This window comes from Triticum urartu, chromosome 1A (genome assembly GCF_056163025.1).
Source record: "Triticum urartu cultivar PI428250 chromosome 1A, HENAU_Tu73, whole genome shotgun sequence".
In the NCBI taxonomy this organism is placed as follows: Eukaryota; Viridiplantae; Streptophyta; class Magnoliopsida; order Poales; family Poaceae; genus Triticum; species Triticum urartu.
In genome coordinates, this window is record NC_141873.1 from 347,350,426 (window position 1) to 347,378,405 (window position 27,980).

Genomic DNA, 27,980 nt, shown 5'->3' on the forward strand with positions numbered 1-27,980 from the left:
ATCCTGGCGCTGCTATCCTTCCTCCTTCCCTCGCGCTGCCATCACATACTCCGTATCCTCTCCGTTGGCTCCCTCCCCCCAACCCAACCCGCGTCCTCTTCTCCCGTATCGCTCGGACCTGTAGCGTCGCCGCCGTCACCGATGCACCTCCCTTCCCCTTCTCCCTACCACCTTCGGCTTCAGCATGGAGCATTAGCTCCTCTTGCCTCACCGGCCGTCCTGAGCAAGGGCAGGGCGCCTCGTCCTCTCCTTCCCCGAGCGCGGAGGGAGAGAAGAGATGGCGACGGCTGGATCTCGGTAAGTGGCCAGCGAGGAGGACGGCTTGGCCCCGCAGCAACGCCAACAAGGCACTTCCGTCTAGAGTCGCCTATTCTTCCTCCTCTCGCTCCAATCCTACCGTGGCCACCACCAGTAGTAGCAAGAAGTCCAACTCTTCTGTGGTATGAACTATTCCTTGTGTTGTTGTTTGATGTATTTGCTTGCATCCTTGCTAATTCGGGTTGATCTGCTATTGCCCCACACGAGATTGTCCTCCTCTCTGGTTTTGCTGATTCCGACGGCGCCGAATCCACCTACAGGTTCGCATCCCTCTCTCTCACTCTGATCTGCACTTCTATATATGAGTTCCCTTTTATTTCGTCTCTCATCATCTCCACCAGAACTTAATCTTGAGGTCAGGATTCATGCCCTTTCTCCTTGAGCTGATTTGCTGCTTAATATCTGATGGGTCATGCATTCTTTTGGTTGAAATTTATATTGTTTTATCCTGTCCTTGGCAATTCAATACCAATAACAGGAATTTACTTTGCAGGATATCTTTGACATTTGTTGTTATTGGGGTGTAAATCCTGGCGATGAAAAGATTATCAATGTTCTTGTCAAATTGGGTTGCCAATGCTGGAAGCTGCTCATGGGACATATAACTTGAAGGTCGTCTCCAGTGCTACTTTTCTTTCTACTGATTTTCGTTTTAATCAAGAACGATAGAGAGTGATTCCACGCTTGTACTTGACTTCATGTGCTTCCTTGGACTTGATATCTTCTGTTTTTATTGTGTGGTGGTGGTGCCGTCGAGGTCGGGGATGGCGCTCAGCGGCTTGGATGCCGCGTTCGTCCTCCCCATGCACTTCCCTTCTCCCTCGGCTTCTTTCGCGCCTGATTCCTCCTCGACCGCCTGGTATCCAAGGTACGGAATCAACTCCTCTTCCTCCTCCTCACCGTACCTTCATGCTCCGCTCAAGGTGGTTCATGTCATGATCATTCTTTTCTTTTGTCACATAGTAGAGGGCACTAATGATGCGTGCTATGTAGTCTGAGTCTCCCTTGAAAATAACCATGAAAATATATCCAAGTTTTTCTTTACTAAAATCCTATCCAAGTTAGATGCCGCAGTGCGGATGAACTGCAGTTTGAATTTCTTCCACGATTTAGAGTACCAAGCATGCAGTTGTATATGAAAAAGCCAATCACACAAAATTAAACTGTTTGTAACCATTCCAACTTATGAAATGTCAGAACAATCGTAACACTCACAGGGAGCACAGGAGATTTCATGAGCATGTCTTATTAATCTTTTAAGCTCAACCATCAGGCACCCTCACGCTGAGGAAAAACACCATTGAAAGATGGAATAGAGTAAGTTATAAAAACTAACTGCCAAACTATGATTACGTGGCTGATAATGTTGATGATAATTAAGAAATGATGACCTTTCGATGGATGTTGTAAAATGACTGGGATAGTGTAGTGTCATAACTAATGAGAATGATAACTTAATTGAGACTTTGCATAAGACTCCAGAGTTGATGAAGGGGCAAATCATGTATGCAGGGAGGTGTGCGAGTAGTAAGAAGTTGTATGAGTCTGTTACTGGAAATGTTGTAGGCATTGATGTGATTAGAGCTGTCCAACCTGAACACAAGTTGGTGAAGGTTCTTTGTCTCTAAGCGTACAAGCTGTTCAATTAAAGTTCAACCAGGTTGTAGGGAAATATTTTACTCTCTGTAATGTTTATGCTCTGTTGTGCACTTACAAACAACAAGAGCTGAATGCCTCACTACGCCATCCGACTTCCATGAAAAAAACTTTTTCCTATACCATGATGCTTTGTTATTCCATCAGTCACAATTGGAGATCAAGTAAATGATACTGCAGAATGATGCCAATTTAAGTTTTTGCTGTACATGAAACTTGTCAGTTTTACTGTCACCTTTCATTTTGGAGACATGACTAACTGTTTTCTTCATTATTTGTCATCTTCCAATGTTTATATTCACAATCTGATTTATGGTGATCTTGTTTTCTATTTGCAGGAGCAAATGATGTTTCAATGATACAAAGGGCTGATGTTGGTTTTGGTACATTCATAGGTTTATGTACCTCCCTAGCTTCCTTGCCTTGCTGCTCTAGCACCAGCCTCGCCGCTGTTGAGGTTTGCTCTGATTTCCATGCCCCGTTGTTTTGTTTATGCTTGATTTGCTGTGTGGAAAATGTAATGTGATACTTGCATGATTGGTGGATGAAATCCTAATGTAGAAATACATATTTGGTTTAGGTAAATCTTATATAATTGTTCCTATTAATGGTGATCTTTGGATGAGTTTTTCTTTCTAACTGATTGCATACTTTAGTTGTATAGATCATTATGAAGTAAATAATTTGGGGGAATTCTCTGCTTCACCTATAAAGAGATGGGATCCATATGGCAGGGATGAAATCCAACTTCAATTGGCATGCAATAAGATCAAATGGCAGGTAATGAGTTATATTCTTTAGTTATGAGCTTGATTCAATGTCCCGCGTTATAGAAAGTTCAAACTTGAATTGCTCTATTTCAGGATTTAAACCTTCTTGAGTTACGCAATCACAAATATCTTGCACCTAGAGAAAGAAACTTGGATGTTTTGATCACACAAAGGTGTTTTTTACAAGTATGTGCTTTCTTTTAATCTATGCATGAGCCAGGTTTCTGTGTTGTGCAGTTTGGACCATGAGCTTGCGGATGCTAAACAAAATCTTAGGTAAGTCTGAAATAGAAGCATTCAAGAAGTACACTAGGCCAGAATGCTTCGAAGCCGATCTTGATGAACCTAACTTCACGTTTACTCAGCATGCTAAAATGGCTCGAGTTATTCATCTGTATGGTGTAGGTACCCTCCAACTCCTTTTTGTTTTAATGATTTTCACTAACAAATAATTCTTACATAAGACCTTGGAGTAGCAAAGATGTTCTCATTTGTCCAACATAATTTACAAAATTTGATGGATTAGAAAAAGATTAAAATTAATGGATGCAGGTAATACACAATTTTATATGTTGGCAAGTATGTATAATGTACGAGTCTACGCAAGTGTCAGTTCTGTATTATTGTCTGTTTTCAAGTATTTGTCACTCGAGTTTCTGATAACTGAAGTGGGTGTTTGTAGTTGCAATGCAGAGCAGATCGAGTGGTGTAAGGTGTTGTTGTTGTGGGACATTGCAACTGCTGCCAGATCGATTCAAGCTTCATTTTAATGTTTTTGTTCATCTATGCTTTTGATTATATTTTTACAGAATAATGGGGGTTATACTTATTCTCGAGGGCCTTGCAGAGAGTATTCTGAATTGTATTCATTGCTTCCAAGTAGTTGTTTATATTTCTTATGAGTATTCACCTACAACTTGATGTCTTACAACACGAGGAGATTTATACCTGTTTGCTTAAGCATTTTCACTAAACTACGCATACTGTATGTTAACAAATACAACAGCATTTGCTATTCAGTCATGCACATTATGTGGCTACCTTTGTACCAATCTTGTGTATAGGACAGGGTACATACGATTTTCTTGTTCATGCCTATAAAAAAATATATGATGATGATGAATGAGGTAAGTATCGGGGTTTTCTTCTTGGGTTGTGGGTAGTGGTGTTCTCCAAAAGCTCTTTTCATCCCATACAAAGCTTTTATAAAGGTAAGGTAAAGCTTTTAGAGACTCTTGCTTCTCTCTGGAGCTATATTTATAAACTTTGTCCCAATTCTTGTCGTTATATCGTAAATCTTGCTTGTGATTCAGAACAAATGGTGGATTATTATGTAGCTTTTCTAACATGTGATGCAGTAACATATACTAGAGTTCGATGTTAATCTATCAAAACAGAGGCTAACAGAGTCCTTTTCTTTTGCTTGATTTGCATATTTTACTTGTGTTGACAGATAGATTATTTTGGTTGCTTAACTCGGTATGTTTTTGTTCAAACTTCATGTTACTTGAGCTAACTGTAGAGCATTATATGGCTTAAGTAAAAAAAACTGATAGAATTTTTTTTACTTGATGTGTAAGTTCTGTACCAAATCATTTATACATAAGTCGAGTGCTAATTGTTAGAGACTTGTTCTGAGTTACACCAACTTGCTTAATTTCAGGGTAGCATGTGGCTGAGTGGCTCTCAATTCCTTCCTTTCTCCTGTAGCATGATGGTACGTTGAAGATCAAGCTTGCCAACAACAAGGTTCATGACGAATTAGAGACTTGTTCTGAGTTACACCAACTTGCTTAATTTCAGGGCAGCATGTGGCTGAGTGGCTCTCAATTCCTTCATTTCTCCTGTAGCATGATGGTACGTTGAAGATCAAGCTTGCTAACAACAAGGTTCATGACGATTGTTGCATCATGTTAGGAATGGACAATAAAGCCGCCATCACCACGAGCTGGTCAAAGTTTCGCAGCTATGCAAACATCCACCAAGGAGACATCTACGCCTTCTGCTTCAAGGTGACTGCAAATCGGTGCCTTGCTCTCGCTGTGCATCTGACACGGATCTTGTGTCTAGGCGATAGGATTTACTCTTAGATGATCAGATCGAAGATACAAGTAGCTAGGGTTTTTCAGCAAGAAAGGGGATCGGGGAATGAGAGCCAGAGGTGGGAGAGAGGATACATCGCCCTTGCGGCGCCGTTAGGTCTGATCTATCGATGCCCTAGTTCTCCACTCGTTTCGCCTTTAAGTAGTGTCACTTGCTCCACATGGGCCCGGTCACTTGGCGGTTGGGCTGGCTCTCTCTCCTGGGCCGGTCTGGTGGTGCTGGGCCTTGGCCTTCAGTAGTTCCCGTGACATTCCTCCCCCCTTGATTTTTGGCTTGTCCCCAAGCCAAGGCTCGAGGAAAACGGGCGCGAAGGGGCACTTCGTCCTCCCAGGTGGACAGCGATCGGGGAAACCCCGATCAGTGCACCAGTACTTGCGGTACTTGCCGGACTCCACGCTGCACGTCTCGACGCTGAAGGATGGCTGCCGGCACCTGGAATGGTAGGATCTTCATCGAGGACTGGCAACTCCGGCATGACTTCTGTGTCCGGAGGCACGCCCACGCGGAGCTGCGACACATGGATGACGGGGTGGATCTTGGCGTGCTCCGGTAGCGCCAACTTGTACGCCACCTCGCCGACCCGCCCGATGACCTGAAACGGACCAAAGTATCGAAAAGCCAACTTGTGGTTAGCTCGAGTCGCGACCGATGATTGCGCATACGGCTGCAGCTTGAGATACACCCAGTCCCCAACTGCAAACACCCGGTCCGTTCTCTTCTGGTCTGCCTTTGCCTTCATCACTTGACGAGCACGGTGTAAGTGTTGCTTCAGGGATTGCAGCACTGTGGCTCGGTCTTTCGTCCAAGCTGCCAGGTCAGACACCGTATCGTCTGCGATATTGGTGATACCAAAGAATCGGGGTTTGTGTCCGTACAGCACCTCGAAGGGAGAAGATTTGAGCACTGAGTGGTAGGATGTGTTGTACCAGAATTCTGCCAGGGCTAGCCAGTCGGCCCATTTGCTCGACAGTTGTGGGCGAAGCATCTCAAGTAAAGCTCCATGCACTGGTTCACCCTTTCCGTTGTGCCATCAGTCTGCGGGTGCCGCGCCGACGAGATGTTCAGTGTGGTCCGTGTCAGCTTGGCCAGTTCTTGCCACACCCGACTCGTGAAAATCCGATCTCTATCTGAAACCATCTTGTCCGGAGGTCCGTGCAACTTGAATACATTCTCCATATATGCCTTGGCCACTTGCAGCGCAGAGAATGGGTGCCGGAGTGGGATAAAATGGGCGTACCGTGTGAGTTTATCCACGACCACTAGGATGGAGTTGTAGCCCTTCGACCTTGGCAGTCCTTCAACAAAGTCTAAGGTTACCATTTCCCAAGCCTGTTCTGGAATTGGAAGAGGTTGGAGAAGGCCAGGATACTTAACATGCTCTGGCTTGGCCTGCTTGCAAATGGCACAATTGCCCACGAACTTCTTAACGGCCTGCTTCAGTTTAGGCCATGCAAACAGTCTGATGATGCGGTTGTATGTCGCTTGGACTCCTGAGTGTCCTCCCAGTGCTCCGGAGTGTAGTTCGTGTAGCACCTTGTTCTGGGCCTCTTTGTTTTGACCCAGCCACACTCTTCCTTTGTATCGGATGAGGCCATTTGTTACCTGGAAGGGCCCTTTTAGCGCAATCCCTTGTTTTGCCTTATCCAACATGTCCCTGCAGCTTGAGTCTGCACTGTAGCCTTGCTTGACTTGAGTTAGCCACGTAGGGACGCAGACCGTGATTGAACAGTTGGTCCCAGTCGGTCTGCGAGACAAGGCGTCAGCGGCCAGATTGGTTGCCCCTTTGCGGTACTCGATCTTGTACTGTAATCCCAACAGTTTCGACAGTGCCTTGTGCTGCCAGGGTGTGGTGAGTCGTTGGTCATCCAAGCACGTTAGGCTGCGGTGGTCTGTGCGAATGGTGAACTCAGACTGCATCAGGTATGGTCGCCATCTCTCCACTGCCATGAGGATGGCGAGGCACTCCTTCTCGTAAGTGGATAACATCCGATGTCGAGGGCCAAGCGCTTGGCTCAAGAAGGCAATTGGGTGGTGCCGTTGCATGAGAACAGCGCCTATACCCATGTCAGAGGCATCGGTCTCCACCGTGAAGGGTTGTTTGAAGTCCGGCAAGGCCAACACTGGGGCTGATGTCAAGGCCTGTTTCAGAGCTTGAAACGCCTGCTCACACGTGTCCGTCCACTGGTATGTCACGCCTTTCTTCAATAAGTCCGTGAGCGTGCGACTGACCACCCCGTAGTGCTTAATGAATCTGCGGTAGTACCCAGCTAGCCCCAGAAATTGTCGCAGCTCTTTCACTGAAGTTGGTGAGCTCCAGGATTGAACTTTCTCGATGTTTTTGGGGTCTGTATGCACCCCCTCCGCGCTGATCACTGTCCTAGATACCTGAGCTGCGGCTGCGCAAAAACACACTTTTTGATCTTGAGTTTGAGTGAGTATTTTTCCAATCTCTGAAATACTTCACGCAATAACTGTATATGTTTCTGGAGTGTTTTATTGAAGACCAAGATGTCGTCGATGAACACCAATACGCCATGGCGAAGTAGTGGCCCCAGAACAATATGCATCCCGTGCTGAAAGGTAAATGGCCCTCCCGTCACTCCATATGGCATCACCTTGAACTCAAAGTGCTCGTGATGAGTTTGAAATGCAGTCTTCGGTTCATCCCCTGGTCGCATCCGAATTTGATGATATCCTGATCTCAAATCGAGGCTGGTAAACACTGTTGCCCCATGCAGTTCGTCCAGTAGTTCCTCGATGACCGGAATTGGGTATCTGTTTTTGATGGTAATCGCATTCAAATGACGGTAATCGACACAGAATCTCCATTCGTCGTCTTTCTTCTGTACCAGCAAGACGGGTGAAGAAAAAGGACTGTGACTGCACTGGATGATTCCCTGACGTAGAATTTCTCGCGCTTGCGCTTCAATCTCGTCCTTTTGAACTGGGCTGTATCTGTACGGTCTCACATTCACTGGTTGGGCTCCTGGTATAAGGTCAATGGAGTGATCGAACTCCCGTGATGGTGGCAAGCCTTGCGGTTCCTCAAACAAGCCACTGAACTCCTCAGGTAGTGCTTGTACTGCCGGCGGCACTGGAGCCGTTTCTACATCTGCCTTGATTTCTGCTACCAGCAAAACATGAGCGATGGCTGTCCGTGCTTGCAACAGATTCAATTGGGGTAGAGGAGATGGGTTCACAAACAATCTCTGAGCTGTCTATCCCCTGGAGTTGCACCCGTTTGCCTTTGTGTTGAAAAGCCATAGATTTTTCAGTCCAATTCACTGTCATCAGCCCTCGGGACTCGAGCCAGTCCATTCCCAGTATAATATCATAACAGCCGAGCGGAAAGAGTTTGAACGTGGATCGGAACTTCTCTCCTTGGATCTGATATTCACAAACTTGTTGGGGAACGTTGCAGAAAACAAAAGTTTTCCTACGGTTTCACCAAGATCCATCTAGGAGTTCATCTAGCAACGAGTGATTGGATTGCATCTACATACCTTTGTAGATCACACGCGGAAGCATTCAAAGAACGGGGATGAGGAAGGCGTACTCGACGTGATCCAAATCACCGGAGATCCTAGCGCCGAACGGACGGCACCTCCGCGTTCAACACACGTACGGTCAGCGTGACGTCTCCTTCTTCTTGATCCAGCAAGGGGGAGGAGAAGTTGAGGAAGATGGCTCCAGCAGCAGCACGACGGCGTGGTGGTGATGGAGCTGCAGTACTCCGGCAGGGCTTCGCCAAGCACTATGGAGGAGGAGGAGGTGTTGGAGAGGGAGAGGGAGGCACCAAAGGCAAAGGTAAGAAGTCCTCCATCTCCCCCACTATATATAGGGGGCCTGGGGGGGTGCCGGCCCTAGGAGATGCAATCTCCTAGGGGGGGCAAGGGAGGAATCCCTCCTCCCCAAGGCACCTAGGAGGTGCCTTCCCCTCCTAGGACTCTTCCTTTAGGGTTTCCCCCACCCTAGGCGCATGGGCACTAGGGGGAAGTGGCGCCCCAGCCCACTTTGGGCTGGATCCCTTCCCACTTCAGCCCATGGGGCCCTCCGGGATAGGTGGCCCCACCCGGTGGACCCCCGGAACCCTTCCGGTGGTCCCGGTACAATACCGGTGACCCCGAAACTTGTCCTGATGGCCGAAATAGCACTTCCTATATATAATTCTTTACCTCCGGACCATTCCGGAACTCCTCGTGACGTTCGGGATCTCATCCGGGACTCCGAACAAAATTCGGGTTACTGCATATACATATCCCTACAATCCTAGCGTCACCGAACCTTAAGTGTGTAGACCCTACGGGTTCGGGAGACATGTAGACATGACCGAGATCGCTCTCCGGTCAATAACCAACAGCGGGATCTGGATACCCATGTTGGCTCCCACATGCTCCTCGATGATCTCATCGGATGAACCACGATGTTGAGGATTCAAGCAACCCCGTATACAATTCCCTTTGTCAATCGGTATGTTACTTGCCCGAGATCTGATCGTCGGTATCCCAATACCTCGTTCAATCTCGTTACCGGCAAGTCACTTTACTCGTACCGTAATGCATGATCCCGTGACCAGACACTTGGTCACTTTGAGCTCATTATGATGATGCATTACCGAGTGGGCCCAGTGATACCTCTCCGTCATACGGAGTGACAAATCCCAGTCTCGATCTGTGTCAACCCAACAGACACTTTCGGAGATACCCGTAGTATACCTTTATAGTCACCCAGTTACGTTGTGACGTTTGGTACACCCAAAGCACTCCTACGGTATCCGGGAGTTACACGATCTCATGGTCTAAGGAAAGGATACTTGACATTGGAAAACTCTAGCAAACGAACTATACGATCTTGTGCTATGTTTAGGATTGGGTCGTGTCCATCACATCATTCTCCTAATGATGTGATCTCGTTATCAATGACATTCAATGTCCATAGTCAGGAAACCATGACTATCTGTTGATCAACGAGCTAGTCAACTAGAGGCTTACTAGGGACATGTTGGTGTCTATTATTCACACATGTATTACGATTTCCGGATAACACAATTATAGCATGAATAAAGACAATTATCATGAACAAGGAAATATAATAATAATGCTTTTATTATTGCCTCTAGGGCATATTTCCAACAGTCTCCCACTTGCACTAGAGTCAATAATCTAGTTACATTGTGATGAATCGAACACCCATGGAATTCTGGTGTTGATCATGTTTTGCTCTAGGGAGAGGTTTAGTCAACGGATCTGCTACATTCAGGTCTGTATGTACTTTACAAATATCTATGTCTCCATCTTGAACATTTTCACGAATGAAGTTGAAGCGACGCTTGATGTGCCTTGTCTTCTTGTGAAACCTGGGCTCCTTGGCAAAAGCAATAGCTCCAGTGTTGTCACAGAAGAGTTTGATCGGCCCCGACGCATTGGGTATGACTCCTAGGTCGGTGATGAACTCCTTCACCCAAATTGCTTCATGTGCTACCTCCGAGGCTGCCATGTACTCCGCTTCACATGTAGATCCCGCCACGACGCTCTGCTTGCAACTACACCAGCTTACTGCCCCACCATTCAAAATATACACGTATCCGGTTTGTGACTTTGAGTCATCCAGATCTGTGTCGAAGCTAGCGTCGACGTAACCCTTTACGACGTGCTCTTCGTCACCTCCATAAACGAGAAACATTTCCTTAGTCCTTTTCAGGTACTTCAGGATATTCTTGACCGCTGTCCAGTGTTCCTTGCCGGGATTACTTTGGTACCTTCCTACCAAACTTACGGCAAGGTTTACATCAGGTCTGGTACACAGCATGGCATACATAATAGAACCTATGGCTGAGGCATAGGGGATGACACTCATCTCTTATATATCTTCTGCCGTGGTCGGACATTGAGCTGAGCTCAATTTCACACCTTGCAACACAGGCAAGAACCCCTTCTTAGACTGATCCATATTGAACTTCTTCAATATCTTATCAAGGTATGTGCTTTGTGAAAGACCTATGAGGCGTCTTGATCTATCTCTGTAGATCTTGATGCCTAATATCTAAGCAGCTTCTCCAAGGTCCTTCATTGAAAAACTCTTATTCAAGTAGGCTTTAATGCTGTCCAAGAGTTCTATATCATTTCCCATCAAAAGTATGTCATCTACATATAATATGAGAAATGCTACAGAGCTCCCACTCACTTTCTTATAAACACAGACTTCTCCATAAGTCTGCGTAAACCCAAACGCTTTGATCATCTCATCAAAGCGAATGTTCCAACTCCGAGATGCTTGCACCAGCCCATAAATCGAGCGTTGGAGTTTGCACACCTTGTCAGCATTCTTAGGATCGACAAAACCTTCCGGCTGCATCATATACAATTCTTCCTTAAGGAAACCATTAAGGAATGTCGTTTTGACGTCCATTTGCCATATTTCATAATCATAGAATGCGGCAATCGCTAACATGATTCGGACGGACTTCAGCTTCGCTACCGGTGAGAAAGTCTCATCGTAGTCAACCCCTTGAACTTGTCGATAACCCTTAGTGACAAGCCGAGCTTTATAGACGGTCACATTACCATTCGCGTCTGTCTTCTTAAAGATCCATTTATTTTCTATGGCTTGCCGCTCTACGGGCAAGTCAGTTAAAGTCCATACTTCGTTTTCATACATGGATCCTATCTCGGATTTCATGGCTTCTAGCCATTTGTCGGAATCCGGGCCCGCCATCGCTTCTTCATAGTTCGAAGGTTCACCGTTGTCTAACAACATGATTTCCAAGACAGGGTTGCCGTACCACTCTGGTGCGGAACGTGTCCTTGTGGACCTTCGAATTTCAGTAGGAGCTTGATCAGAAGTATCTTGATCATCATCATTAACTTCCTCTCTAGTCGGTGCAGGCACCTCAGGAACATTTTCTTGAGTTGCGCCATTTTCCGGTTCAAGAGGTAATACTTCATCAAGCTCTACTTTCCTCCCACTTCTTTCGAGAGAAACTCTTTCTTTAGAAAGGACCCATTCTTGGCAACAAAGATCTTGCCTTCGGATCTGAGGTAGAAGGTATACCCAATAGTTTCTTTAGGGTATCCTATGAAGACGCATTTTTCCGATTTGGGTTCGAGCTTTTCAGGTTGAAGTTTCTTGACATAAGCATCGCATCCCCAAACTTTTAGAAACGACAGCTTAGGTTTCTTCCCAAACCATAATTCATACGGTGTCGTTTCAACGGATTTCGACGGAGCCCTATTTAAAGTGAATGTGGCAGTGTCTAAAGCATAGCCCCAAAAAGATAGCGGTAAATCGGTAAGAGACATCATAGATCGCACCATATCCAATAGAGTGCGATTACGACGTTCGGACACACTATTACGCTGAGGTGTTCCAGACGGCGTGAGTTGTGAAATTATTCCACATTTTCTTAAGTGTGTGCCAAACTCGTGACTCAAGTATTCTCCTCCACGATCTGATCGCAGGAACTTGATTTTCCTGTCACGTTGATTCTCAACCTCACTCTGAAATTCCTTGAACTTTTCAAAGGTCTCAGACTTGTGTTTCATTAAGTAGACATACCCATATCTACTCAAGTCATCAGTGAGGGTGAGAACATAACGATAGTCACCGCGAGCCTCAACACTCATTGGACCGCACACATCAGTATGTATGATTTCCAATAAGTTGGTTGCTCGCTCCATTGTTCCTGAGAACGGAGTCTTGGTCATTTTACCCATGAGGCATGGTTCGCACGTGTCAAATGATTCGTAATCAAGAGACTCTAGAAGTCCATCAGCATGGAGCTTCTTCATGCGTTTGACACCTATGTGACCAAGGCGGCAGTGCCACAAGTATGTGGGACTATCATTATCAATCTTACATCTCTTGGTACTCACACTATGAATATGTGTAGCATTACGCTCGAGATTCATTAAGAATAAACCATTCACCATCGGAGCATGACCATAAAACATATCTCTCATATAAATAGAACAACCATTATTCTCGGATTTAAATGAGTAGCCATCTCGAATTAAACGAGATCCTGATACAATGTTCATGCTCAAAGCTGGCACTAAATAACAATTATTAAGGTTTAAAACTAATCCCGAAGGTAAATGTAGAGGTAGCGTGCCGACGGCGATCACATTGACCTTGGAACCATTCCCGACGCGCATCGTCACCTCGTCCTTTACCAGTCTTCGCTTATTCCGCAGCTCCTGTTTTGAGTTACAAATGTGAGCAACCGCACCGGTATCAAATACCCAGGAGCTACTACAAATACTGGTAAGGTACACATCAATTACATGTATATCACATATACCTTTTGTTTTGCCGGCCTTCTTGTCCGCTAAGTATTTGGGACAGTTCCGCTTTCAGTGACCACTTTCCTTGCAATAAAAGCATTCAGTCTCGGGCTTGGGTCCATTCTTTGGCTTCTTCCCGGCAGCTTGCTTGCCGGGCGCGACAACTCCCTTGCCGTCCTTCTTGAAAGCTTTCTTACCCTTGCCCTTCTTGAACTTAGTGGTTTTATTCACCATCAACACTTGATGTTTTTTTTTGACTTCTACCTCTGCTGATTTCAGCATTGCAAATACTTCAAGAATGGTCTTTTTCATCCCCTGCATATTGAAGTTCATCACAAAGCTCTTGTAGCTCGGTGGAAGCGACCGAAGGATTCTGTTAATGACCGCGTCATCCGGGAGATTAACTCCCAGCTGAGTCAAGCGGTTATGCAACCCAGACATAGTGAGTATGTGCTCACTGACAGAATTGTTTTCTTCCATCTTACAGCTGAAGAACTTGTCGGAGACTTGATATCTCTCGACCCGGGCATGAGCTTGGAAAACCATTTTCAGCTCCTCGAACATCTCATATGCTCCGTGTCTCTCAAAACGCTTTTGGAGCCCCGGCTCTTAAGCTGTAAAGTATGCCGCACTGAACGAGGGAGTAGTCATCGGTACGTGCCTGCCAAGCGTTCATAACGTCTTGTTCTGCAGGGAGAATAGGTGCGTCACCTAGCGGTGCTTGTAGGACATAATCTTTCTTGGCAGCTATGAGGATGATCCTCAGGTTCCGGACCCAGTCCGTGTAGTTGCTGCCATCGTCTTTCAGCTTGGTTTTCTCTAGGAACGCGTTGAAGTTGAGGACTACGTTGGCCATTTGATCTACAAGACATATTGTAAAATTTTGGACTAAGTTCATGATAATTAAGTTCATCTAATCAAATTATTCAATGAACTCCCACTTAGATAAACATCCCTCCTGTAATCTAAGTATAACATGATCCGAGTTAACTAGGCCGTGTCCGATCATCACGTGAGACGGACTAGCCAACGTCGGTGAACATCTTCATGTTGATCGTATCTTCTATACGACTCATGCTCGACCTTTCGGTCTTCTGTGTTCCGAGGCCACGTCTGTACATGCTAGGCTCGTCAAGTCAACCTAAGTGTTTGCATGTGTAAATCTGTCTTACACCCGTTGTATGTGAACGTTAGAATCTAACACCCGATCATCACGTGGTGCTTCGAAACAACGAACTGTCGCAACGGTGCACAGTTAGGGGAAACACTTTCTTGAAATTATTATGAGGGATCATCTTATTTACTACCGTCGTTCTAAGCAAACAAGATGCAAAAACATGATAAACATCACATGCAATCAAATAATAATAGTGACATGATATGGCCATTATCGCACAGCTCCGTTGATCTCCATCTTGGGGCTCCATGATCATCTTGTCACCGGCATGACACCATGATCTCCATCATCGTGTCTCCATGAAGTTGCTCGCCAACTATTACTTCTACTAATATGGCTAACGCATTTAGCAATAAAGTAAAGTAATTTACATGGCGTTTCTCAATGACACGCATGTCATACAAAAATAAAGACAACTCCTATGGCTCCTGCCGGTTGTCATACTCATCGACATGCAAGTCGTGATTCCTATTACAATAGCATGAACATCTCATACATCACATATAGATCATTCATCATTCATCACAACTTTGGCCATATCATATCACAAAGCACTTGCTGCAAAAACAAGTTAGACGTCCTCTAATTGTTGTTGCAAGTTTTACGTGGCTGAAATAGGGTTCTAGCAAGAACGTTTTCTTACCTACGTGAAAGCCACAACGTGATTTGTCAACTTCTATTTACCCTTCATAAGGACCCTTTTCATCGAATCCGCTCCAACTAAAGTAGGAGAGACAGACACCCGCCAGCCACCTTATGCAACTTGTGCATGTTAGTCGGTGGAACCGGTCTCACGTAAGCGTATGTGTAAGGTTGGTCCGGGCCGCTTCATCCCACAATACCGTTGAAGCAAGATAAGACTAGTAGCGGCAAGAAAGTTGACAACATCAACGCCCACAACAAATTGTGTTCTACTCGTGCAAGAGAACTACGGATAGACCTAGCTCATGATGCCACTGTTGGGGAACGTTGCAGAAAACAAAAATTTTCCTACAGTTTCACCAAGATCCATCTAGGAGTTCATCTAGCAACGAGTGATTGGATTGCATCTACATACCTTTGTAGATCACGCGCGGAAGCGTACAAAGAACGGGGATGAGGAAGGCGTACTCGACGTGATCCAAATCACCAGAGATCCTAGCGCTGAACGGACGGCACCTCCGCGTTCAACACACGTATGGTCAGCGTGACATCTCCTTCTTCTTGATCCAGCAAGGGGGAGGAGAAGTTGAGGAAGATGGCTCCAGCAGCAGCACGACGGCGTGGTGGTGATGGAGCTGCAGTACTCCGGCAGGGCTTCGCCAAGCACTATGGAGGAGGAGGAGGTGTTGGAGAGGGAGAGGGAGGCACCAAAGGCAAAGGTAAGAAGTCCTCCATCTCCCCCACTATATATAGGGGGCCTGGGGGGGTGCCGGCCCTAGGAGATGCAATCTCCTAGGGGGGGGGGCAAGGGAGGAATCCCTCCTCCCCAAGGCACCTAGGAGGTGCCTTCCCCTCCTAGGACTCTTCCTTTAGGGTTTCCCCCACCCTAGGCGCATGGGCACTAGGGGGAAGTGGCGCCCCAGCCCACTTTGGGCTGGATCCCTTCCCACTTCAGCCCATGGGGCCCTCCGGGATAGGTGGCCCCACCCGGTGGACCCCCGGGACCCTTCCGGTGGTCCCGGTACAATACCGGTGACCCCGAAACTTGTCCCGATGGCCGAAATAGCACTTCCTATATATAATTCTTTACCTCCGGACCATTCCGGAACTCCTCGTGACGTTCGGGATCTCATCCGGGACTCCGAACAAAATTCGGGTTACTGCATATACATATCCCTACAATCCTAGCGTCACCGAACCTTAAGTGTGTAGACCCTACGGGTTCGGGAGACATGTAGACATGACCGAGATCGCTCTCCGGTCAATAACCAACAGCGGGATCTGGATACCCATGTTGGCTCCCACATGCTCCTCGATGATCTCATCGGATGAACCACGATGTTGAGGATTCAAGCAACCCCGTATACAATTCCCTTTGTCAATCGGTATGTTACTTGCCCGAGATCTGATCGTCGGTATCCCAATACCTCGTTCAATCTCGTTACCGGCAAGTCACTTTACTCGTACCGTAATGCATGATCCCGTGATCAGACACTTGGTCACTTTGAGCTCATTATGATGATGCATTACCGAGTGGGCCCAGTGATACCTCTCCGTCATACGGAGTGACAAATCCCAGTCTCGATCTGTGTCAACCCAACAGACACTTTCGGAGATACCCGTAGTATACCTTTATAGTCACCCAGTTACGTTGTGACGTTTGGTACACCCAAAGCACTCCTACGGTATCCGGGAGTTACACGATCTCATGGTCTAAGGAAAGGATACTTGACATTGGAAAACTCTAGCAAACGAACTATACGATCTTGTGCTATGTTTAGGATTGGGTCGTGTCCATCACATCATTCTCCTAATGATGTGATCTCGTTATCAATGACATTCAATGTCCATAGTCAGGAAACCATGACTATCTGTTGATCAACGAGCTAGTCAACTAGAGGCTTACTAGGGACATGTTGGTGTCTATTATTCACACATGTATTACGATTTCCGGTAACACAATTATAGCATGAATAAAGACAATTATCATGAACAAGGAAATATAATAATAATGCTTTTATTATTGCCTCTAGGGCATATTTCCAACAAAACTGGCATCTCCTTGTCGCATAAGGTGACAGCTCCATCCGCCACCTTCACCTTCAGGGGTTGTTTCATTGGCTGCACTCCTGGCCAATTCCGAGCCACCTCCGAATTGACAAAACTATGAGAAGAACCTGAATCGACCAGCATCAACAGCACTTGGTTCCCCACTTTGCCATGCAGCCGGAAAGCTTTAGGCGCCTCTGTACCCGTGACAGCAGCCGCCGACAGCAAACATAAGTCCTCTTCGGAACTATCAACCTGAGCACTTGGCGAGGGGTCTGGTGATGTTGGTGGCGACAGCATGCCCACCATTTCCTCCACAACGTGCAACTGCACCGTGGAAGCGTAGGTATGCCCTGGCCCCCGTCTCTCTCCGCAAGTGAAGCAGAGTCCCCGTGCTTTTCTGAAGTTGCGCAAGGCCTTGAGCTTCTCGTCCACTGACGGAGACGAGCCCGCGGGCGCCTTGGCGATGTCGAGCCCGCGGCGTGTCTCAAGTGGCGATGGTGTTGGTGAGGTACGCCCCGCAGTTGTGGGCGCCGGCAGGGTGAGGGCCAACGGGGGCCGTGAGGTGAATCGCCCCGCTCGCGTATTGCTGCTCCCCGGCTGAGGCGGCGCATTGTTCTCCTGCTCCAGGCGCACCAATTCGACCACCTCTTCCTGCAATTCAGCCAAAGAGACAGCAGTTTCCAAATCTTTGGGTCGATGAAGCATTACAGCAACCTTAATCTCATGATGTAATCCTTCTATAAATTGGGTAGTAAAGAATAGGGGATCCCACGAGCTATGATGAGCTAACAGACTGTGCATGGACAAATTTAATTGTTCAGCATATTCGAGAACCGAGCCTGTTTGCTTCAGCTTCGAAAACTTGCGCAGAAGTAATTGAAATTCAGAGCGGCCAAATTTGTCTAGCACGGCTATGCAAAACCTTTCCCAATTATCACTCTTAAGATGCATTTTGGACCACTCTAACCACAAAGCAGCCGCCCCCGTGAAGTGAACGATAGCTGTGTCCACCCACACGTGCGGATCGAGCCCATTCACACGGAAAAAGGCCTCGCAGCGGAGACGCCAACCCGTGGGGTTGTCGCCGTCAAATTCAGGACACTCCATGAGTTTGCTGCCAAAACGACCACTCATGCCTCCTTGGTGACCACCACCGCCCAACTCAGGGGAAGGGGGAGGGGGAAAAGGAGTTCGGAACATACCATTGGCCGGGACCGGCGTAGTGAGGATCGGTCCCTCACTAGCCGAAACCCGTGGAAGTAGAGCCCTGCGGTGACCAATTTGCCCGTGACCGTCGTCACTTTGCTCGAGTGTGGATGATGGCGCGTCCGCCGTACGGAGATCTGGCGCCGTCTTGTTGGCTTGTGCGCCCCCTGACGCGATTTTCTCCAACTGCGCCCGGATGTCGCCAAGATCCGTCTGGAGCTGCCCCACCGCGGCGTCCACGGTGGGCCGCCAGGTCGCGAGATCCTAGACGACCGGCTCGAGAGCAACGAGTGCGGGCTCCATCTTCGCTACCGTGGGCTCCATGCTGGCAACCGCAGGGGCTATTCGATCCAGCGTCTGCTGAATCGATAGGAGGGCCTTGGCGATGCCGCTCCGCTCCGCCGCCGCTTCCTCCAGTTGCTTCTGAACATCCGCCCCCGCCATGATCTCCTTGATGCTGCGCGTCTTCGGCGCCAGAATGCGCTACGGATGAGGAATTTTTGGTAGGATTTATGGCTCTGATACCAAATGACACGGATCTTGTGTCTAGGCGATAGGATTTACTCTCAGATGATCAGATCGAAGATACAAGTAGCTAGGGTTTTTCAGCAAGAAAGGGGATCGGGGAATGAGAGCCAGAGGTGGGAGAGAGGATACATCGCCCTTGCGGCGCCGTTAGGTTTGATCTATCGATGCCCTAGTTCTCCACTCGTTTCGCCTTTAAGTAGTGTCACTTGCTCCACATGGGCCCGGTCACTTGGCGGTTGGGCTGGCTCTCTCTCCTGGGCCGGTCTGGTGGTGCTGGGCCTTGGCCTTCAGTAGTTCCCGTGACAGCATTGCCTCTAGACGCATCATCAACAGCAACAAAAGCTTCGTATGGATATAAATCCATCAATCTTGGAACCTCCAAGTACCCTTTACGAGGTGTTGAACCATGCCTCCCCTTTTGGACGCTGCAATGTGCTGCCTTTGAACAGCTAGTGTATATGTTCTTGCTATGTAGGCTCTAAGATTGCCACCTATCAGCTGCAACTGCACATGTTTATATCTATACTAAGACTCTTATCTACTCCCTCCGTTCCTAAATACTTGTCTTTCTAGGCATTTCAACAAGTGACTACATACGGAGCAAAATGAATGAATCTACACTCTAAAATATGTCTACATACATCCGTATGTAATAGTCATTTGAAATGTCTAGAAAGACAAATATTTAGGAACGGAGGGAGTATCTCTGTTTATTTCTGTTGCTCTGTTTTGTTTCAAATATCAGCTGCTTAACAACAATCACATAAGTTAGTAAGTACATACATGAAGGAGGAAGGGGCGCACCCTACCTGGCACCGCCCAGCTCCGGCTCAAGAGGCGCCACCGGGTGGCGCCCCAACCCCTAATAGTAAGCAAGCTTGTTGTGGCCGAAGACCACTCCGCTGGGCGACTTGTGGAGCATCGTGTGCACGTCCATAACCAGGGTGTGGGAACCCACTGTTCCCAGCGCACGTGCGATTAACTGCAACGCAGACTCCTGAGTGGGTACATTCACGTGCCGGTCTATGTTGATTCTCACTTCGTGGTCGTCGCCGCCCTATACAATGAAAGAGCCTCACGTATCATCAGCAGTTCAGTAGAGCAAATATGAGGAAATAAATATATAGCTACCAACGTACAAACTATTCTTTGGATTGGACCAGCGTACAAACTAATTCGAGTGGATTGTTTTTCTTATGAGAACATGGGACCAGATGTAGACTCAATAGAGGCTGTTTTTTTGGGATCATGATACTCCCCATTTTGAAATGGACGAACATGGAATATGTGCCAGGAGGTGGTAGTGTATTCTATTGGACTGGCCATGAATTGCAATACCTTACCAATATTGCTTAACAAAATTAGCTTCATTGAGTCAAACAAGTATGCATGTCACAATTCCCTATGCGAGATCCAACGGTGATTAATTTGGGTGGGGGGGGGGGGGGGGGGGGGGGAGATATTTTCAAAGAGAAGGTGCACTTCATGTTAACTAGATTGGCTTGTTTTCCTCCTCAAACTAGTTTTCAGCTCATTTTACCTTCCATAATTAATACTACTATGTGAGAAGCATTTTAGCTCTAGCCCTTCTTGTTAGTAAAACATAACCTTTAAAGGCGTTCTTTTTGAAAAAAAAACTCACATCATGTAGCTTATATGGAGAAGTATATCTGTGGAAAGCTAAAAAAGTATATCTGAGAAAATTTTCATCTCAAAATATGCAATTTTGTAACTCGTGAAAAACATCAAGTAGCCCATTTTTTAATATTTTGTCGAGGTTTTTTTGCGGGAAATTTAGAGAGCTTTATTCAAACAAAAGAGCTCCTGAGACAATCAGCTAGAAGGCTGGTCACCAGGAAGGGAGGTTAAGAATCCAACCAACTCTTGGTGACCATCAACGAGTATAGGCACGCTTAGCGCTTAGATGGGCTAGGAAATTAGCAGACTTGTTTACATGTTGAATAACTAAAGAAATAAATGACGAAGCAAGCTCTCCAATCTCTAAGAGTATCGGTGCCAAAACAGAACGTCAGTTGCCGGCAAGTGTTCCAGAGGTTCACCACCTCCAGGCAATCTGTTTCCATTATCACATGTGAGTATTCTCTCAATTTTGCAAAGATGATGCCATCTCTCAGTGATAAGGCCTCAACGATCATCGGACCAGTAACCCCCAACATGGGGTTTGCACCAAGCACCCAACAAAGCTGTGGCAGATCGAGCCACACCACCAGCCCCTGCCGTGCTTTTCTCAGAGTTCAGTGTGCCATCCATGTTAACCTTCACCCAGCTCTGATCAGATGGACGCCATCCATGGCCAGAAAGACCAAACACTTGGGGTTCAGGTATATCAAGCAAAGGAAGATCCTTCCTAACGCACCGTTGGAGTTGCAATTCTTAAAGCTAAATGTATATGTACGTGATACTCCAACCAACCAGCCTCACATATGTATTTTTGTAGAATTTTCAACCATGTGTTCTCCCATAAACCCGGTGAAGGGTTACGGATCGAGTTAAATGTGCCCAAGAATAAATTGGGGAAGAAAGTGAATGGAATCAATAGTTTATTGGAAGAAGAGTTCATAAATTTGTATAACGTACTCAAGTGAGCTCGTTATTTTATGTAAATTTCATGATAATATATTAATCGGAAAGTTACGAGACGTTTTGATGTGTACTAGTACATGCCCATGTGTTCCTCATATCTCGGCATAATATCATATAAAATACATAGGCTAGAAAAGATAAAATTGTGAATCTGTAACAGGATTTCCAGATGTTTGTGCTGTTTACTGTATAGCTTACAAATGAGAAGCTGCCCAAACAAAAGTATTCACATGCATAGTTCACATCTACACGATGAACATTTTCTTAATTGTCTCTGAATTTATGAAAATTAAAAATCTGTTTTTGATTAACAAATAGGTGTTCACACAGTCCTGGATTATACCATGAGAAACTACCAGGAACAAACTATGTGCCGGCCGGGTGGGATTCAGGACTGTCATTCGATTTCTAGCAAATTATAATTAGATCATAATCAAGTGAAAAATGAAATAAAGAACGGTTCAAAATATTAACAATCACAAAAATTGCACGTATGCTGGAGGATCTCAAGAATCAATCAAGCCAAGAGAGGCTGAATTTCGTGTTTTGACCATTTCTGAAACCTATTCAAGATTTGACCCTAGTTTGAAAAAATTTCAAAATCTGACCCTTTTGCTACCGCCAGGGACCATGGCGGTAGGGCATAACAGCCTACCGCCAAGGTCCCTGGCGGTAGGGTTGCATGCCCTACCGCCGAAAACCTCCTAAGTATTGAACACAGTGTGTGCTCGTGCCTACCGACAAGCACCTTGATGGTAGGGTTGTGCAGGCTACCGCCACGGTAGCGATGTTTCCTACCGCCAAAGTCCCTGACGGTAGGCTGTTAGACCCTACCGCCATGGACTCTGGCGATAGCAAAAGGTTCAGATCTTAAAAAAAATTAAACTAGGATCAAATCTCGAATAAGTTCCAGAAAAGAGTCAAAACACGAAAATTTGTCGCCAAGAGAAGTACGTCACGACGAAGTAACTGGTCTCAGGTAGTACCTCTGGAGGCGCAGGCGCAGGCGCAGAGTTGATGGGAACCACGAGGCCGCCGCTCGTCTGCTCGCCGGCCTCCACGCCGGTCAGCTCAGTGGCCACGACTCCAGCAATCTGGCATGCGCAGGATGCATATGGAGGACAAAGCTAATTAAGCTAGATCTCGTCATAGCTAGCTAGGGCGCCCTTGTACTAGCTCGAGAACGTATGTTATGTTCTACACTGTATGTCGACAGAGTGGCTGTGGCATGATCTCGTCAAGTACCTCGTAAATGTCGCCGCCGAACAGGATGGAGAAGGTGTCCTTGATTGGCTGTGGCATGATCACGGCCTCCATGCGGTGGTTGCCGTGGTCTTGGGCGATGACGTCGTCCCTGTAGATGCGCTCCTCGGTCTGCCCCATCGCCACCCGCCCCATCGTCACCGTCGGGAAGCGCTCAGCCATGGGAATGGGATGGTTTCTGCGTACAGCGTATCTACGCTTGCTGCTGCTGGCGCTGGCCCAAGAACGGGACTTGATCGATTCTTTTTCGAATCAAAAAAATCCTTTTCGGACGGGACCTGATCGATTCTCTGACTTCAGTATCAACAGCTTTGGGTCGGAAAAATTTGCAAGGTGATTGAGCGATAATGAAGAGCGGGCTCGCGGTATCCTTATATAGTGTGGCTGCGGCGAGAGTGCAGGTGGTGCTTGACGCGTCGATCGCATGTGGGCCCCATCAACAGCTTTGGGTCTGGTCCCACGATCCTGACGTCCATCTGGTCCGGCGATCCGTCCGTCTGCCTATTTTTGCTTTATTATATGACGAGTGCCTGATGTTTTGCAGTTAGGTCCTTCCCTTTGTTTTACGCTGTCCAGCCACCACGTGGGCGGTGGGCCCCATTTGCTGGTTTTATGGTATTTCCCAATCTTTCTTTTCTGAACACATTACAAACAAGTATGCTCACATATACACACATACACTCACTCCTATAAGCGCACATGCACACACTCTACCTCTATAAGCATCTTCAAAAGACTAAGTCGGCATATCATTTTGAAACTAGCGAAATTGCCACATACGCCAATCTCGTGAGGGCTGACGATGGAACATCCGGTCCGGATGACTTTAAAACAAGATATTGTATAAGCGTAAATGTTCAGATACACACACGAACATACAATCATCTCTATAAAGACAGAGTTGAATATAGGGAGCGTTTACACCATTACGAAAAAGGGTTGTCCCCCGCTTTTATATTATAAAGCACCAACACCAAGCATCCGACAACAACAAGATTCGAGAATAGGAAAAAGAAAATAAAGCATAAGTCACAACAAGGAAAAGGAAGAGGTCTCACCGGGGGCACAACAGAACAAGCCCCAATACAAGCTAAGAAAACAGAATCTAATCTGGCTCCGGAGGAAGAGGCGGCGGTGGTGCCATCGCGGCTGCAGCGTTTACGCCATTACACGTACACAAGCCGACGCGAAGGTGATAACCGGAGTAGGAGACATGGGTTGCTCAGCCGGAAGCATATGCAAGCTGACTACTCAGATAACATGTTAGGTAACCCTATGGTGCCCGCCCTGGCCCACTGACGAGCGTCTTCCTGGGTCACTTGGACGAGGCGCGAGACACAAGGTCGTTGGCCATCGAAGATGCAACCATTACAATGGTTCCGTAGTCATCAGGTGGTGAGTATGATGATGGAAGACCGGTGGTGAGCAAGACGGCTCAACTCAAAAGACGGCTCAACTCAAAGGAAGTTGGGGAATCATGCTAGAGTCATATTACAAGACCGGTGGTGAGCAAGCTCAACTCAAAAGACCGATCGATCTTCAGTCCGGTGGTTGAAGACGTGAAGGGTCTGCTCCAAGCTTTTGTAGTCCAATGTTACTTAGGTTCGTAGGGAGGCTAATTTTGTCGCCCGTAGGCCGCCATAATGATTAGTACACAAAATTAGAGGACATAGACTTCGGATTTTCACAGTGTTTTGAAAAAAATATAGGGTAATGAAGATTTACCATGGCTTGACAGCTGCTTTGCTACAGTTTTTTATAGACAGATTGAGGTGAGTTTTAGAGGGTGCTTAGATACGATTTAGTCCTATGACTAAAAGTACTGGGACTAAAACTTGCTAGCCTCACCCATGCTAATACATATTTATTATCCTCCAAACCCTTCAATCTAAAATTTGCATGTGTTCAAGGAGAGGAATTAAATGACGAAAGAGAGGGTTAATACATATTTTAGTAGGTTTCCTATAACTAAAATTTTTTAGCCTCAAAACTAGTCCTAGCCTCTCTTTAATCAGGGGTACTTCAAACTTTAGCTTTTAAAATGATCCAAGCATGCTCTTAGACTGCTTTTGACCGGTCTACTCATGTTTTTCTTTCTCTTTTTTTATTTGAAAGCATACTCATGTCTGTATTTATAGGAGCAGGAAAACAGTACACATAGTATGCATTTACAAATACAGATAACACACCATACGACGAGGATACACCCAATGGCACCATCGCAGACAACTTGCACAGAAGACCCTCACACAAAAATGTTTTACACAGTAGCCCCTTGGATCCTCCGCACGAACGACGCCTGCCGTGTGTCGACGACAGGCGACGTTGTTTTTTGAGCATCAGTACAGACACAAGCGCTCATATACACGCGCATACACTCATCCTTATGAACGCACAGACGCACACCCTACCCCTATGAGCACCTCCGAAAGACTGAGCCGGCATATCATTTTGAGATTTATGAAGTTATCATAGGCGCCTCGTCGTCAACGGGAACGTCTCCTCCCACTGAAATCGCATCGCCGAAAATTTTGAAATAAATTCAGAAATAATGCGAGCACCAGGATTTAAACCCTGATGAGTTGGGAATACCACTGTCTACCTAACTATCTCAACCACAGGTTGGTTCACTACGACAAGCGGCGTTGAACGAACGCTTCCGGAAGTCTCCTAACGAAAATATCAGTAGTTGGACCGTACCACCGCCAGTCGCTCGCCGAAAATTCTTTTTTTTTTAAATGCTCGCCGAAAATTTCTATACCTATAGGAAAGAAGAAACGTACGGAAATCAACTTGCGTGCGGACGCTCCTCGCCCGCTCCTCCCTTCTTCCGTAGAGTCAGAGAGGCGACGGGAGAGAGACTGAGAGAAACGGCGCCCGCTCCTCCCTTCTTCCATAGAGTCAGAGAGGCGACGGGAGAGAGACTGAGAGAAACGGCGAGGCCGTTGCTGCCTCCACCGGTCCACCCCTCGATGCTCTGCGCCCACCGTTCGTCGCCGCCTCTCTCTCTCTCTCTCTCTCTCTCTCTCTCTCTCTCTCTCTCTCTCCTTTGGTTCATGTGGGTCAAACCCCCATATTTGAAGTGCGGCTGTACAGAAAAGATGAACTTCCCCTTTCACCGCACATAAGTTGTTTGTGTTAATGTGTACTAGGAGAAACCAAGCTGATTGTGTTTATCAACTTTATTTTTCCACGGCAATATATATTATCTATTTGAAAGGTAAGCATAATTCAATTTTTTGCATAGTTATATGTAAATTTTAAAGGTAGTCAAAATTTTGTGTAGTTAGATAACAGAGTGGAGATTTTTGTTGCTGTATTTCCCAATCGTGCACTCAGTCCCGATAAAATTCACTAGCACATATTTCTTGCACTTATGCTAAATTTGGTTTACATCCTGTTTTCTTTCCGTTTGGTGGAACCTAATGTAAAAATCTCATAAGACCTCACTTTGATCTTTTTGACATTACAGTTCACATATTGATGTCATCGAGCACTACATCCGGTTTTACTTCGGTTAAATGCTGATTTCCAGAGAGGGTGTTTGCATCTGAAAGTTGTTGCCGGTCTAGCATAAGGAAAATACAGATATGGACTTATGAACAGTATGATGTACTATTTACCTAATTCAGTTTCTTTTAACTTTTTCAGCCAAATACATCAGAGAACTATAACTATTCATTGATGGGTCTGATTTCGAGATTACTTTCAGTTTGTCAAACTAGATTAGTCAATAGTTTTACTATAATAATTTGACCCAGATTTAGGGCCTGTTCGGATTCCCTCCCCTCCGTGACTCTGCTCCTGGAGCAGCCGGAGCTGCAGTTCAGATTTATAGATCGGGGAAACAGGTGCTCCTCGGATCCTTGGATTTGGTGGAGTTGGAGGTTTCCCGAACAGCTCCTTAAACATACCCCTTTTTGTTCCGATTGCAGGTGCTCCCGCGTGTCGACACCAACTTCACCTTCTCCTGCTTTGGTAAGTGTTTTATCAACTTGGTCTCCTGTAGAAAGAGATCTATTTTTCTTGTACAGCAGAATTTGTGGGTTTTCCATGGGGTATGCAAAATTGTAATCTGAAAAATTGAGGCCTTTTGATGCTTGATGCTGAAACCAGTTATGTTCTGTGACGAGGAACTGTTTATCTCCTAGAATTTATAGTCGTTTAGATGATATAGTACATAACGTGTCTCACCATGCTGGCCAATCGTCACTTTTGAGCCATTAAATCAGCACAAAGTTTGCTTTTAAGAATATTCGTATTTCAGTTCTGCTTGTTTTCATTGTTTCTGAATCTTGATCAAAACAACGAGATTTATAGCCCCATAACATGGATAAATGGCCTTTGAGTTGCATATTTAAACCTTGCAAGTTCCCGTAAATTTGATGCTGTGTCAGGTTCCATCTACTTGTATGCTACTGGAAGCATACAAACTCTACATGTAATGGATCCTGACACGGTGAAGGGGCTGGCCAATTGCAAGTCTTTGGATCTTGGAAAGGTTGCTACTTGCAGAAAGAGCATAGAGGGGGTATGAGAATTTTGATGGCAAATGGTGACATGGGTGTACACTAACGGAAGGTCATTTCACCTGAATTATTCATGGATAAAGTTAAGGTAATTGTGTCTTCACCGGGATATTTTTCATAGTTTGCGTGGTATAGACACATTTTTTTCAGGCAGATAATTGCTTCAAACAAAACTGTTTCTCCATGATGACGTTCAACGATAATGCTTGCTTAAAAATTGCTTAGGGCATCTCCAACGTCGATTCTCAAACTGCCTGCCTACGTCCGGACTGTGGAAGCCATCCCACGCGGGCCGGGCATGTATCATCCACAAGGCGGTCTAGATGTACTTTCTCCCGCAAATCGGAGGCAAATGTGAGGGCTTTGCGGGCGTCCGGACATCTCTCACTCCCGCTTCTGACCACACTGGCCCACCCAAACCCTCTTCTCGCTCGCCCGCACACATTCCCGCCCGGCGCTAGCTGCCTGCATTAATGCCGCTCTACAGCGCGCCGCTCCACATTGAAGACGACTTAGCACGCCGCCCGTTGTCCATCGACTGCCAAAACCGAACAAATATGGCCGGAGAGCATGGGCACGTTGCCGCCCGATCTAAGTCCACCACAGTCGCCGCACCGCAAACGACGCATAGACCTTCGACGAGACGCCACCAGGCTCCCCGCCATCGCCCGGGAATGGGCCACCGTGCCGCAGCCAAGCGCCACCACTCGACCGACCGCCCTGCACCAGCCATGGAGCACGAGTGGCTGAGAAGCGAAGGCCCCGCAGCCGCCCCTGCCGGCCGGGCTTTGCCGGCGGCGGCGAGGGAGGAGGGGGAGGAGTGGCGGCGTGTTAGGGTTACGCGGGGGGG

General features: G+C 46.6%; 1 protein-coding gene and 1 long non-coding RNA gene across 28 annotated transcripts; one reads left to right on the forward strand and one right to left on the reverse strand.

Annotated features, from left to right (window-relative positions):
* On the forward strand, nucleotides 1-27,937 carry LOC125510496 (uncharacterized). 27 transcript variants are annotated; one of them, XR_015602294.1, is made up of 9 exons: nucleotides 3-578; nucleotides 812-1,186; nucleotides 2,313-2,431; nucleotides 2,631-2,754; nucleotides 2,838-3,020; nucleotides 3,110-3,149; nucleotides 3,427-4,461; nucleotides 4,548-4,756; nucleotides 26,074-27,233. It is a non-coding gene; the product is annotated as an uncharacterized LOC125510496 (long non-coding RNA). The 27 variants fall into 27 exon arrangements; XR_015602293.1 differs by having other exon boundaries at nucleotides 3,110-3,145; XR_015602278.1 differs by having other exon boundaries at nucleotides 4-578; nucleotides 2,982-4,461; nucleotides 26,074-26,452; nucleotides 26,537-26,579; nucleotides 26,999-27,233.
* On the reverse strand, nucleotides 21,547-24,446 carry LOC125510489 (uncharacterized). The gene is made up of 2 exons (XM_048675692.2): nucleotides 22,584-24,446; nucleotides 21,547-22,432 (listed from the first exon to the last, which is right to left on the reverse strand). Exons 1-2 carry the CDS (start codon nucleotides 22,761-22,763, stop codon nucleotides 22,259-22,261), a joined length of 354 nt encoding a protein of 117 aa, XP_048531649.1. The 5' UTR covers nucleotides 22,764-24,446; the 3' UTR covers nucleotides 21,547-22,258.
* Nucleotides 27,938-27,980: the final 43 nt, after the last annotated feature.